This window comes from Dryas octopetala, chromosome 7 (assembly GCF_963921425.1).
Source record: "Dryas octopetala chromosome 7, drDryOcto1.1, whole genome shotgun sequence".
Classification (NCBI taxonomy): Eukaryota; Viridiplantae; Streptophyta; class Magnoliopsida; order Rosales; family Rosaceae; genus Dryas; species Dryas octopetala.
Window position 1 is genome coordinate 266,645 of NC_141372.1, and position 13,575 is coordinate 280,219.

General features: G+C 36.6%; 2 protein-coding genes across 7 annotated transcripts; both read left to right on the forward strand.

The window, feature by feature from the left end:
• The first annotated feature begins 584 nt into the window (after positions 1-584).
• On the forward strand, positions 585-9,995 carry LOC147278005 (Ubiquitin-like superfamily protein). 6 transcript variants are annotated; one of them, XM_086249484.1, is made up of 19 exons: positions 585-864; positions 1,856-2,007; positions 2,212-2,329; positions 3,068-3,166; positions 3,272-3,387; positions 3,512-3,595; positions 4,976-5,167; positions 5,258-5,327; positions 5,402-5,556; positions 5,876-6,040; positions 6,147-6,218; positions 6,547-6,667; positions 6,737-7,048; positions 7,131-7,397; positions 7,480-7,631; positions 7,746-7,913; positions 8,243-8,869; positions 9,406-9,561; positions 9,657-9,995. In XM_086249484.1, the coding sequence occupies exons 2-19, from the start codon at positions 1,879-1,881 to the stop codon at positions 9,726-9,728; spliced, it is 3,075 nt and encodes a 1,024-aa protein (XP_086105610.1). In that variant the 5' UTR covers positions 585-864; positions 1,856-1,878; the 3' UTR covers positions 9,729-9,995. The 6 variants fall into 6 exon arrangements, with proteins under 6 accessions (XP_086105610.1, XP_086105611.1, XP_086105614.1 ...); XM_086249485.1 differs by having other exon boundaries at positions 8,249-8,869; XM_086249488.1 differs by having other exon boundaries at positions 6,737-6,931.
• Positions 9,996-10,430: 435 nt separating this feature from the next.
• LOC147278006 (cytoplasmic tRNA 2-thiolation protein 1) lies at positions 10,431-13,391 on the forward strand. Its single transcript, XM_086251078.1, has 10 exons — positions 10,431-10,748; positions 10,918-11,032; positions 11,155-11,297; positions 11,408-11,527; positions 11,698-11,810; positions 11,905-11,997; positions 12,107-12,147; positions 12,297-12,363; positions 12,501-12,612; positions 12,790-13,391. Exons 1-10 carry the CDS (start codon positions 10,644-10,646, stop codon positions 12,952-12,954), a joined length of 1,074 nt encoding a protein of 357 aa, XP_086107204.1. The 5' UTR covers positions 10,431-10,643; the 3' UTR covers positions 12,955-13,391.
• Positions 13,392-13,575: the final 184 nt, after the last annotated feature.

Genomic DNA, 13,575 nt, shown 5'->3' on the forward strand with positions numbered 1-13,575 from the left:
GTTAGTTACTCTTTTCATATAGATAAGTGATGTTTTGGGTTGGACCATTCAGTAAACAAAAGTCTAACAATGCTTATTGCTCAATTAGTTTTTTTTTAAATTTGTTTCCCAACTTATGTGGCATTAATACATAGTTTTTTTTTTTTTTTAAAATCCAATATACAAATTAGTTCTAAAAAAGATGGTGCAATCAGCATTTTTCTAAGACTAATGCAACCTATCCAAACATATGTATTAGGCCATTTTCAATTGCATCTTAAACTTTAAATTTTCATCAAAAAAAAAATCTCTTTAAATTTTAATTTAAAGAACAATGATGTATAATTAAAATTCAACTGTAATTCTTTTTTCACATTTGAGAAATATCCAAATCTTGTTTTTTTAATCTAAGTTGGATGTTTGAGGTTTCCTAAATTTAACTTATCATTGGAATACTCTCCTAAATTTAACTTTTTTATAAGGTACATCCAAATGTGAGGAAAAGGGAAAAGCAATCCAAAGAGTACAAAATAAGGGCTCTTAAAATATATGTTTCTTTTTAGATACAAATATATGTGTTTCTAAATGCTAATAAGTCTGTCCTTCTAAATTTTAGACTCCAATAATACAACCGGCTTGTTTTACAGGATCGCGAAGCTTCCCGAAGTTTACAATTAGGGCTTTGCAAATTGCAGAGTCTCTTTTTTATTGTAGACCTGACCACCTACGTACGTATCATAGTCATTGTTGTGCATAATTTAAAATTAGGGCTTTCGGAGTAAGGGGAATCGGAATCGGCTATTCAGGTTAGGGCTTTGCAGTGGTAATCAAAGCTTTGAGAGGCTTCAGGCTTGCGATCGCTGTAGGGGTGGAAAAGACTCTTTGGTAAGTAGTTTTTCCTTTTGAAAATCAACTTAAATAAATTTTGAATTTGAAATTTCTACTCTCAGCATGATGTATAGCCCGTGATATAGAGGTACATAAGGCATTGGAATGCAATGCCAAAGTCAAATTCAATTTCCGTGGATTCGGCATTTGAAGGGTCCAATGCGATGCCAAATCAATGGAACCAAACAGAGTCTTATAGGGTTTGACTTGAAAACCCTAGAAATTTGATATTGCTCTGTCATTCGGCATTTGCCTACATTATTGAGCGCTCAGATTCAGCTCAATATACCATCATCCAGGATTCTCTTTTGGTATTGAATCAATCAATTTCTGTTTTCCCCCTTCTTCTGTAGCTTTCTGTATTGTCCCTAAGTCCTACTATGTTTGGGACGTTATACGGCCATCCTTGGACATCTCTAAGTTCAGTCTACGCTTATCAAATTTTTCTGGGAATTTTGTACTTGTAGCAACTAGCAACTATTATTTATCGAAGCTAAAAAGAAAAAGGTATCCGCTTCAACATGTAGCTACAAAAATTGGGAAGATAAGGTTACTTTGTAATCCTTTCAAATACCATTTGTTTTTCCACATATTCTTCTCTTGCTTAAAGCAGATATACCTCATTTAGAAAAATGTAATGCATGACATAATCTTTGGGCTGCTTAAAACGTCAAGTTGCATACAAGAAATGTAAGTTATTGGACAATGTTATATGAAGATCTTGCTTATTGATGGATGAGTCAATGCCCTGTAAACAGAGTCATGTAATATTGGTACTTTGTGAACATTTTATAGATTGTTTTGCATTATTCAAGTGTAACCAACTAACACAATTTTATGGTACTTTTCTTCTGTCTTTGTTTTACAATTGAACACTTGCTTCAACTTACTTGGTTTGTATAAGTGTTGTTACATTTGCAGTATGCTCCCAGTGAACTTTTTTAACAACAATGATGGGATTGATTCAGTACACTCTTTGTCTTTTCAGACAGTCATTGCTTTTCAACTAGGATGGCAAATCAGTACTCCAATGAAGGCTCCAGTTCTAGCAATGTTGCTGGGGAAAGTTCTGATTCAGCTGTTGAGATCAATATCAAGACTTTAGACTCACAGATATACAGCTTTCAAGTGGATAAAAATGTGAGCTAGTATTCCTTTATATTTTCTCCTTATTTTATCTTGAAATTTTTTATAGCTATTCATGTATTTGTAGATGTCTTTCATAATGCTTACTTATTTGGGTTAACCAGCTACTAGGAGCTACATGATTGTTACTTTATCAAGAATATGAGCTCTTCAGGCTTGTTTCTAATATATTTTGGTTATATATGTACTTTATTTCAGATGCCAGTTTCATTGTTCAAGGAAAAAATAGCTAATCAAACAGGTGTCCCAGTTGGTCAGCAGCGGCTGATTTTCAGGGGAAAGGTGTTAAAGGATGATCATCCTCTTTCTGAGTATCGTATCCTATCATTTCAAACATTTATTGTTCACTTGTATGTATATAGTCTAAGCTATTAATCATTATACCCTGTTATTATTATTATTTTTATTCAGGAATGTTATTTGTTGACAAAACTGTTCTTGGGACATGCAAAATAGTCTGCATGGGTTGCTGGTGTGTGTGTGTGTGTGTGTGTGTGTGTGTGTTTGTGTAGCTTGTTGCAACAGTTTTTGCATTTCTTTTACTTCTTTCATGTAACAATATGTACATATGAACAGATGTTTCAACCTTTGGTGATTGTGTCATTTTTGGGCAATGCAATGTCATGTAAGATGCATTTCTAGGTCTATAAAGGTTTTTGATGATTTTTGTGTATTTATGTGTTCATGCAGTGTGCTTGGTAATTTGAGTAACTGAATTTGGTCTCTGCCTATTTGTGTCAGTTTTTATGTAATTTGTAGGTTAGTTTATCGTGCCATCACACTACATATTTCAACATACAAAGCCTCTTGTATAACATTTTTATTCTTATGTTATCATACTCTTTTAGGTATTCATCCAAATAGAAGTAACATTAGTCGCTGTTGATCTCATCATTTAATGTCTAATAATAACTACTTTGGGACTTCCCAAGTTTTATCTTCAGTGCGTTCATGATTGATCCTTGTCGTTCCTGCAGTCTGGTTTGTCTTACACATGTTAAGTTGTTAACCATTTAGTTATCAGTTTCAGCATATACTCCTTAACGTTTCGTAGATTTGGAAAATGGGCATACATTGCACTTAGTTGTGAGGCAGCCATCCCAGTCACAACCTTCATCTGGTACAAGTTCTGGCGATGCACATGTGAATAGTGGTAATTGAGGAATTCATCTTTGGGCACTTTCGCTACTACAATTTCCTTTTGGAGTATCTCTAAAAGATTATATAAGCTTACAGTGTTCTTGATTAAATTTTGTAGGAAATGAGGCTAGTGGTGCTCCTCGTGGTCGCATTGGGCAGATTTCACACAGTGTAGTTCTTGGGACATTTAATGTTGGAGATCAAGGTGAAGGCATTGTTCCTGACCTTAGTCGGGTTCGTATTTTGCTTCTTGTATTGTGAACGTGATGGACTTCATATTTATAAATTTGGTGAGGATGGTTTCTTAAAAATGTATTTCCAGAGGCACATTATGTTAGGTTTTTTTTTTTTTTTGTAGGTTATTGGCGCTGTTTTGAATTCCATTGGAATTGGCACCCAGGCTACAACTAATGTTACCGGCAACGTGCAGTCCACTACTCCGGTGAGCAATGCATGTTTCTTGAAATTACATTTTTACAACCAGGGTTGAAAATATTGGCCAATATTTCCATTAAAATTTAGTACTGAATATATTTTTCTTCATCCTCCAAAGAAGAATTTGCAAGACCCATTTCTGAAGTAGAGGACTTCCCAAAAATAGGGTTTTTCTATTTCTTTCTCTTTCTATAGTGGAAAGGAATCTAGAAGAATGACGATTTTTTTTTTTTTAAGTTTAAATGGACTGAGAGAAGACCCAAGTCTTTTTTTTGGTTTAACTATGAGAAGGCAGATGACTTGTTTTTTAATTTTTATGTTTATGGACTGATAGAAGACCCATGACTGAAGAAGAAGACTTCACCAAATGGTTTCCCCTTGTTTCTTCCTTTGGGAAAATACAGTGGTGGACCAGTATCTGGTGCGTGCATGCAGATGGTAGCTAAAACTATGTTTTAAAGCAAATTTTCATTGTTTTCATATATTTACCGATATTTCTGAAAATCCGGACTACCAGTATTTTCGCCATTATCTATATTTTTAAACTTGATTAGAACCATATGTGTCGGCATAAAATAAATTGCTTGAATTACTATTTTCTAGCATTTGCTTACTGTTTTTTTCTTTTGATCTGTAGCATGTGCTACTTATGTTAATTTTTTTTCAACACTGTTGTATGGATCATTTATTGATATGTTTTTCATTAAAACCTACCCAGCACTACCTCTGCAATTTTATGGATGATTTCATCTCTAATATAATGAAATTTTTTTTTTTTCTGCTGATTAATTTTGTTCGCTTAGGCCTTCTACAACAATAAAAGCCAAACTCAAACCCAAAAACCCATTTTGGCCATCCAGTAGTGTCCAAAATTTGGGTTTGGGTATCAGCAACACCAATGGTGCTGATACCCAAAATGGGTTTCATTATTTCTCTCTCCTGTTTTTCTGTCATTTCTCTCTCCTGCTTTTCATCACGTGGGCCATGTCAGTTTTTGGCTTTGGGTATCAGGGGTGCCCAAATATGGGTTACCATTTTGGGTGCCCTCTTTCCGGCCCATTGGTGTTCAACAAAAGCCAAATTATACCCATAATGGCTTATGGGTTACCTTTCCGGCTACTGTTACTGAAGGCCTTATAGGGTCATTTTGTTCTCATTTTTCTGATTTCTACAGTGGTAATTATCAGCCTAACTGGTATAAATGTTATGTGGAAATATTATTATTACTACTACTACTACTATTATTATATTTAGTATTTTCCTTCATTTCGATATTTATTCCGTAATCTTGCAAAACTAAAGAAATGTAAGTGTTAATTTGGCTCTTAGAAGGTAACATAAATTTCTCATACCGATAGCATTTATGTAGTTATTTTGGTCTCTACAGTCAAATAACCCTGGTCAGTCTCCACAAGGAAATGAAACTGAAGGGTTGCATGGTAATGTCATTGGCCAGAACCGAGGAGGAAATCAAGCACAGTCTGCACAGGCATTTCCTACTCAACCATTCCAAACTTTACCTCAAGTTGTGCAGAATCCTGTTGCTGCTGCAGCATTTCCCATTCCTTCACTAAATGCGGTATTATTATAATGTCTTGGTCATACCTCAATTATGACATGGTTGACTAGGCAATATGTGGCTGTTTACTGTCTTTTGTTTTCTGTTCAGCCAATTCCAGATTCTTTGAACACGCTCTCTGAGTTTATGAACCGAATGGAGCAGACATTATCACATAATGGTGATAAATCAATTGCATTCTGTTACTATTTTGTAAAGTTAATGGCACATGTTAACTTTTTCTGCTTTATGTAGGTTACCAGCCAAATACATCTGCAACCAACACAGGAGACCTACCAAGGGTGAACTTACCTTCCAATGCACAGGGTTTGCCCACACCTGAAGCATTGAGTATTGTTCTTCGTCATGCAGAACGACTTCTCAGCAGTCATGCTGTTTCTGCACTATCTGTAATTACTTTTCTTAGAAGACCACTAATTTTCCCTTTTCTCCCTATTGATTTATTTGTTGTGTATGTTATAATTTTATTTTTAAATATTGGCATTATGATACTTACACACATACAACACAAATTCTCTAATCATTTTGCTATCTTGACTTATTTCTTAGACTAGGTCTTCAAACCGATGAACAACCCTGTTAAAATAGAAAGCTCTATAATGATAAAGATAGATGCTAGAGTGTGATTAACAAACCACTTTGTCTTTCTTTACCCGTATGTCTTAATCTGATTATGCCTTTGACTTGTAATTTGCTGCAACTTTGTAGCACATTGCAGGACGCTTGGAGCAAGAGGGAGCATCTTCTGATCCCTCTGCAAGGGGCCAAATCCAGACAGAATCAATGCAAGTAGGGCTTGCAATGCAACATTTAGGTGCACTTCTTCTTGAGCTGGGTCGAACAATTTGGACACTCCGTATGGGACAGTCTCCTGTATGTGCTAATTGTATCTCTATGTCTTTGTTTTGAAATGACTCTATGTCTTTGTTTAAACATGTGAATAACAGTCATCACTATTGTTGTGGTTGAAAATTTACAGGGGGAAGCTGTAGTGAATGCTGGGCCAGCTGTTTATATTTCTCCATCAGGGCCTAATCCCATAATGGTCCAGGTTCGTTGATGCCTATATCATTCATTTTCTTTACATAATATCAAGTAGGATTAAGCAGGACATGTGAATAAGAAATATTAAAACTGAATAAGTACATTGAAATAGATAATCATTAGGAGCTAACTCTGATATATTGTAGTGGAGAGTGAAAGTATAGGGATAAGTGTGGCAAATCAAATATATTTCAACTGTGGTCATCTTAGTTCTGCATTTGCTCCGGCTTGTTAGTATAACCATCCGTTGAACTATGGTCAGTTTAAAAAAAAAAAGATTGAGCTGGCTTAGATGTCAACCATCAACCAAGACTGGTGACCTGTGTTATGTGCAGCCTTTTCCTCTTCAAACGAGCTCCCTGTTTGGTGGTTCTGTACCTCAATCAAATCCTATGAATTTTGGTCCTGTTGGCATTGGAAGTGCTCCAAGGAGCGTAAACATCCATATACATGCCGGTAAGCAATTTTCATCATTGACTTGTAGCTGTGTCTTTTATGTGTCAATGTAACACTGTTCATTATCAGGTACCTCACTTGCGCCAATTGTTTCTGCAGTTGGTGCTAGGGGAAGTAATGGGGAAGGGATGCAGGGTGAACATCGTAATGGATCTGGTTCTCGGGATTCAGGTGCATTACGGGTGCCCGTGAGAAATGTCATTGCTGCTACTGTCCCATCATCCCAAACTGTTGTTGCACACAGTGCACCACAACCTGGTCCAGGTTTTTCTGTCTCACAGCCGCCTTCTGACTTCTCGCATTCCTCCTTTGTTGATGAAATTAATTCACATCTTAGAAATTTTGTTGATAATATGCATGGACGTGATGTGGTCCAATCAGGTAGCTTGCTGTTTGTGCTTCGGACACTAGTGGATATGTAATATTACTCTAGTTTTACTAAGCTTGTTTGTTCTCTGATCAGGTCAAGCAGAGTCCACTGTTCAGAATGAACATCGTAATGGATCTGGTTCTAGGGATTCAGGTGCATTACGGGTGCCCGTGAGAAATGTCATTGCTGCTACTGTCCCATCCCAAACTGCTGTTGCACACAGTGCACCACAACCTGGTCCAGGTTTTTCTGTCTCACAGCCGCCTTCTGACTCCTCGCAGTCCTCCAATGTTGATGAAATTAATTCCATTCTTAGAAATTTAGTTGATAATATGCGTGGACGTGATGTGGTCCAATCAGGTAGCTTGCTGTTTCTGCTTCGGACACTAGTGGATATGTAATATTACTCTAGTTTTTCTAAGCTTGTTTGTTCTCTGATCAGGTCAAGCAGAGTCCACTGTTCAGAATTCATCTGTTGGCTTTGAATCATGTAATTATGCACGGAATGAACAACCTAGTACTGCAGATGTCAATATAGGTGGGCAATCCAGCGTGTCACTACCTGGTTGCACATCTGAAAGTGAAGGTCAGGAGGTATTTTGTGCGCATCCTTGGAATCACATTTTTTTGTGGCTGTTTTTTGTTTTTTTTTTCACTGATGAGTGATCCTAGCCGCAACCTTAATGTGACAAAGATAGTGATTATCAGGATTCAGGAAGTGTTCCTACCTTGAAAGACGATTCCAGATTCCCAGCTGGAGGTCCTTTGAGTGAAGATGACAAACAAAATGCTCCACAATCCAGTGAGAAGAATGATATGTCCAAGGGTGTGAAAGCTGTTCCACTTGGATTAGGACTTGGAATTTTGGAACGTAAGGTAAGATAATTTTACATTCCATTTTATTACTTTCAGCAAGAAATGAGTTCGATTAAAATTTGTTCACATTCCACAATTATTCCATTATGCATTTACTGTTGTTCTTGGCAAGTTAACTGCTTGGGCAGGTATTTCCGTGGTCAATAGAAATAGACAATCCGGGCCATATTACTTGGGATGTAGTACTGGGAGAAGCAATTAAGGGTGTAGATTGTTGTATTTTGCCTGTTTCTGGCACCTATTTAAATAAATATAAAAAGAAAAAGAAAACTCTTCAATCAACCTACATGTTGATTCATACTGAAATTCTGTATCACTGATCCAATCAGAAACAGGGCAGGCAGCAAAAATCGCTGGCCAAGAATGTTGATGGTGGAACAACTAGTGCTCCCATCAATCAGAATCCACAAGTAACAAGTGGTCAACATGTTTTGGAGTCTCTTGCATCTCGTAGTTCTGCTGTAAGTAGGATGAATGCAAATGATGCTCCTGCAAGGCAAGCAGAAGCCCCTGCTGTTGGGCAGGTTAGAGATGGTAGATCATTGGGTGGGCAAGGTTCTGTTGGCCAAGTTGACATGGGAAGTGTGATGTCTCAGGTTCTGCAGAGTCCTGCCTTGAATGGTCTGTTGGCAGGTGTTTCAGAACAAACTGGGGTGGGTTCTCCTGATGTATTGAGGAATATGTTGCAGAGCTTTACACAGAGTCCGCAGATGAGGAATGCTGTCAATCAGATTGCTGAACAGGTTAACAACCAGGATTTGGGAAACTTGTTTGCGGGGCTAGGAGGAGGTCAAGGGGGCGGGATTGATATGTCGAGGATGTTTCAACAGATGATGCCCATTGTATCTCGTGCCCTTGGGGCTGGGTCAACTCCCACTCAACCATCCCCTGTTGTGGATCATCCACTGTACAATGAGAGAAGTCTCAGCAGAGATGATAATGACCAAGATTTTGAGGTTTGTATAGATTCTATAACTTGTATGTTCATATAAAGATGGTTTGCAAATGTTACTTATTATGGGCTGTTGGTCAATTCCTTCTTGGAGCACTTGTTTAGCTTGAGATTGGACTTAATACCCTGACTAAAAGTTGTAGCGAATCATCATAGATTTAATTTCATGCTGATTTTATCAAAATTTTCCTTTTCTGGGATTTGATGTTTTCTTTGCTTTGGCTACAAGGGTGTAAATCCTTTTACTTCTCCATGCACATATTATGTTTCACTCAAAACAGTATCTGCTACTATCATGAGAATTGAAGTCGATTTTGGAATGTTTGCTTGGTTTTGAATTGCTATTCGGTTTTGTGTGTGTGCAAATGCAGTTGATTTTTAGCATTGGCTTTCCTTTAGTCATTATCAATAGTTTGCATGAAGCATTGAAATTGCTTGCTTATTATGGTCTTTTGGTTGATAATCAATTGATGTGATGATTTTCCTTGTGTTAAAGTACAGTGCTTTTCGTTGTAATTTTCTTTTCTTCATACTCTCCAGAATGACCTTCAACAAGTGGTTCAGAGGATTGAGCACCTGAATGCTCCAGGAGATGTTTTTCGTGCTTTAGTTGAAAATTCAATCCAGCTGTCTGGCAGAGGAAGTGCTCCACAAGAAGTTGTGGATGAGTTGTGCAGGGACGAGGGTCTGGCTAGTGTACGTATTCTTTGCTTTGATGTTTGTGTACAAGTGCCAGTGTTGAGGTTATGCTTACCATATTTAAATACTTCTTTTCTCTTTCACTTGTGCAGGAATATGTTGAGATATTACGAAGTGACATACGCCGACGACTAGAGGGTGATCCGGGGCAGGACAAGTGCTAATACTGCCTTGCTTGTTGCCATGGATGGATACAGGGACTAAGAGGGGCCATGGCCACTGCAAAACTTTGAAAAACAAAATATTTGAGTTGTAGAATATCAATGTGTCGAGTATGTGTGTCGCTTGTAAATACATTTTTCATCTCTCTATTTTATTGTTCTCATGAACATTACAATTAATTCAAATGCCTCCTAACTCAAACTTCACACCATCATTTGGATTCTTGATTTTTATGAATATGGGTAATATGAGTTTATTTTTTATTTGTATTTATTAATGCATTAGTATAGTTTTTTTTTTTTTTTTAAGAGTGGGTTTATTTAAACCCAATTATTTTGTCTTATTCTAAATCCAACTCTTTTTATGGAAATTTCTTTTTCTCACATTCATTCATGCTTGCAAAAACCTTCTTGTATCTTTTGTTTTGACAATAAGACCTCTTCAAAGTTCAATTTTTTGGTCAAGAATAAATACTCCAAACCTAAATACTAATGTAATACAGCTAGGTCATGTACAATTAATGTTAGTTAGGAAAAATAATTAAATCAACAAGAATATTAATATTTAAGAACTGAGTATTGCACAAAGAGTCAAAAACAATGAACGGTAATGATTGGTGCAACAAATCTATGAAACTTAATATTCCATATCTGGGTATTTGCCAAATAAAAATAAAACTTACTATAAAAAAAGTAAAAATATACAGAAACCAATTCGATATCGAATTTTCTTTTTCGAGGGAGAGGAGCCGAAGTAGCAGACTAGTGAGTCGTGACTCCGAATTTTGATACAAAACTGTTAAATAAAGCACTTTTTATCCCCAAACCGCAATGCCAAACGGGGTCTAAAAGTCAGTTGTTAACTGAAAACCTTTGTGGCTGTCTCTGGTTCGCATCGATTCTCCTGAGCGTCCACCAATGGAGGAGTCAGCCGACGTGAAGCCCAAGAAGGCCGGGGTTCGCCAGTGCTGCATCTGTCATCAGAGAAGAGCTGCCCTCAAGAGGCCCAAAACCCTAGAGCAGGTGATTTCGCCTACTCCGATCATATAACTATTTACCTTGTGTTTGTTTGCTAAGAAAATAAGGGACACAACAAACCCATAAACTGTGTTTTGTAGAACGCTTATAAAACCCTAGAATAGGACCACCTGAGTAGTTTATTTCTTTTAAATTGAAATTGTTGTATATGAAGATTTGCAAGGAGTGTTTCTATGAGGTATTTGAGGAGGAGATCCATCAGGTGATTGTTGAAAACCAGTTATTTAAGCCTGGTGAGCGTATTGCCATAGGCGCCTCCGGTGGAAAAGGTAAGCTAGCTAAGTATACTTGTAAGTTGTAATGCTAGTGAGTAGTAATATTAAATTCTCAAAGTTATGTGGACCTCAACTTCTTTCTGATAATTAGTTTTTATGTCATTTAACGTTTTCAGATTCCACTGTCCTTGCTTATGTGTTATCGGAATTGAATAGGCGCCACAATTATGGCCTGGATCTCTTCCTCTTGTCAGTGGACGAGGGCATTACTGGCTACAGGGATGATTCTCTTGAAACTGTCAAAAGAAATGAAATCCAGGTAACTATGAATTTCTGCTCATCTGTACATTGCAATATGGACTTTGTTTTTTCTTGTATTTTTTCTCTGGAGAAAAAGAAATTGACTATTGTTCAAAATTATATTTTCAGTATGGATTACCTCTAAAAATTGTCTCATACAAGGATTTGTACGGGTGGACCATGGATGAAATAGTAAAGATGATTGGTCTCAAGAATAATTGCACATTTTGTGGTGTTTTTCGTCGTCAGGTAATCAGCTGAATTGGAAATTGGTTGTTTATGTATTTTGTAGAAATCTTGTACATATTGATACATGAATGCTTTTGCAAAAGATGTTATTCCAAAGCCTCTAATTTATGATTGGTTGCAACGAATTATATGATTATTCAACTGAATGGATTTATGTCTTTATCTCTAAGGCCCTCGATCGTGGTGCTGCATTGTTGAAAGTAGACAAGCTTGCTACTGGACATAATGCAGATGATATTGCTGAAACAGTTCTCTTGAACATATTGCGAGGTGATATTGCAAGGTAATGCATTGTTCTTTGAGATTTCTCTTTCCTTATTTTTTTTCTCTGTTGGTTTGTGTGGAGAACTGAAATGCCTGTTTTTTTTTAAATATAGATTAAGTAGATGCACTTCAATTGTCACTGGTGAAGATGGACCAATTCCAAGATGCAAACCTTTTAAAAACACCTATGAGAAGGAGATTGTTATATATCCTTGCTGCTGAAACACTCAATACTGATTTACTTCTTTTCATCACTGTTATTCATCTTAATAATTTGTTGGAATTAGTTGCAAAACCTTAACTATATATTTGCACGTATGCATATTTCAAGAGGCTGGACTACTTCTCCACTGAATGTAATTTATTTTTCCTTTAAGTTTTTTAGATAATTTCTCTGATATCTTGCTCTGTTATTTTCCCTCTACCCATCTTCCTTGGGCATTGGACTCTTTGTTTTCTTGTTTGTATAGCTAGATCTCATAAAGTATTGTTGTTCAAATTGCAGGCATATACTCCCCAAATGCTTATCGTGGTTTTGCTCGTGAATTCATCAAGGATTTGGAAAGAATCAGGTCGTTACCATGTTGACTCTGTTTAGTCATTGTTTGGTTGGCATTGTGGTTTTCACAAAATTTAATTTAATTAGATGTTCACTATGTACACTTTATATTCCTAGTTTGACATTTTGTTGGACATCTTTCTATTGTAGACCTAGGGCCATACTTGACATAATCAAATCAGGGGAGAATTTCAGAATTTCCACTTCTACAAAAATGCCAGAACAGGGGATATGTGAACGCTGTGGTTACATTTCAAGCCAGGTAAGTTTGCTACTACATTCACCTTAATAATATTAAAATCTGGTTGAAATATCTGGTTAATGCTAAATCATGGTTTGCTTTCATTACTTTGGAAGAGCAGACTGCTTAACAAATCTATGAAATTAGAATAGTTGGTAAGTTGATTTGAGCATAAACATCTGTTCCTTTTCTGTGCAGAAATGGTGTAAAGCCTGTGTTTTGCTTGAGGGGCTGAATAAGGGTTTGCCAAAGCTGGGAATTGGCCGGGCTCGAGGCCTGAATAAAGATCAAAAGAAGGATATGAAAGAAAGTAATGGAACAAAAAGTATTGAGAGCAAACAGTGTGGAACTTTGGACTTCTGATTTGACCTCTGTAGGGTTTACTTTTGGTCTGCAGACTCAAAGTCTGACCCTCTAAATGGTGGGTTTTGAAGTATGTGGAGTGCAAATTTTGAATACATCATACATCATAGTCATGTACGTGAAATGAATGCTCTATAGTCCATAATTCCATATGGCTGTTGAGACGAGAATGATAAAGATAGGAAAGAGTAGGAGGAGGAGAGGACTTTATATTTCCTCGTGTCCACAAAATTTTGCAAAGTAGAAAGATGTGCGCAGAGTCCCTGAGTCGCTGTAATTTGGTAATATTGATCTTTGTAAGACATTTTTACACTTAATGGTGCAGGTGATTTGTAATAGATTTTTTTTTTTTTGGTAAGCTCGACTGCTCGAGGGCTTAACGCCCAGTGATTTGTAATAGATTAGGCGATTAATTTATATTAGGGATTCTTTAATCATTTTTTACTTTTATTTTCTATTTTCTTTAGTTCCTAGCATTTTATTTTCAGTTACATATGCAAATTGTGATCCAATTATGCTTCCTTGCATTTTCTTCTTTGAATCTCGATCATGGTTTAGGTTTCTTAAAAAAACAACTTAAATCATAAACTTTAGGCTCAAGTACATTTACATCCACCAATT

Coding starts and splice junctions, on each gene's coding strand:
- LOC147278005 (XM_086249484.1), top strand. CDS start 1,879: ATGGCAAATCAGTACTCCAATGAAGGCTCCAGTTCTAGCAATGTTGCT. Junction 5,557..5,875: donor ATGCTGTTTCTGCACTATCT/GTAATTACTTTT, acceptor GCAACTTTGTAG/CACATTGCAGGACGCTTGGA. Junction 9,562..9,656: donor GGGACGAGGGTCTGGCTAGT/GTACGTATTCTT, acceptor TCACTTGTGCAG/GAATATGTTGAGATATTACG.
- LOC147278006 (XM_086251078.1), top strand. CDS start 10,644: ATGGAGGAGTCAGCCGACGTGAAGCCCAAGAAGGCCGGGGTTCGCCAG. Junction 11,033..11,154: donor AGGCGCCTCCGGTGGAAAAG/GTAAGCTAGCTA, acceptor TAACGTTTTCAG/ATTCCACTGTCCTTGCTTAT. Junction 11,998..12,106: donor TATGAGAAGGAGATTGTTAT/ATATCCTTGCTG, acceptor ATATATTTGCAC/GTATGCATATTTCAAGAGGC.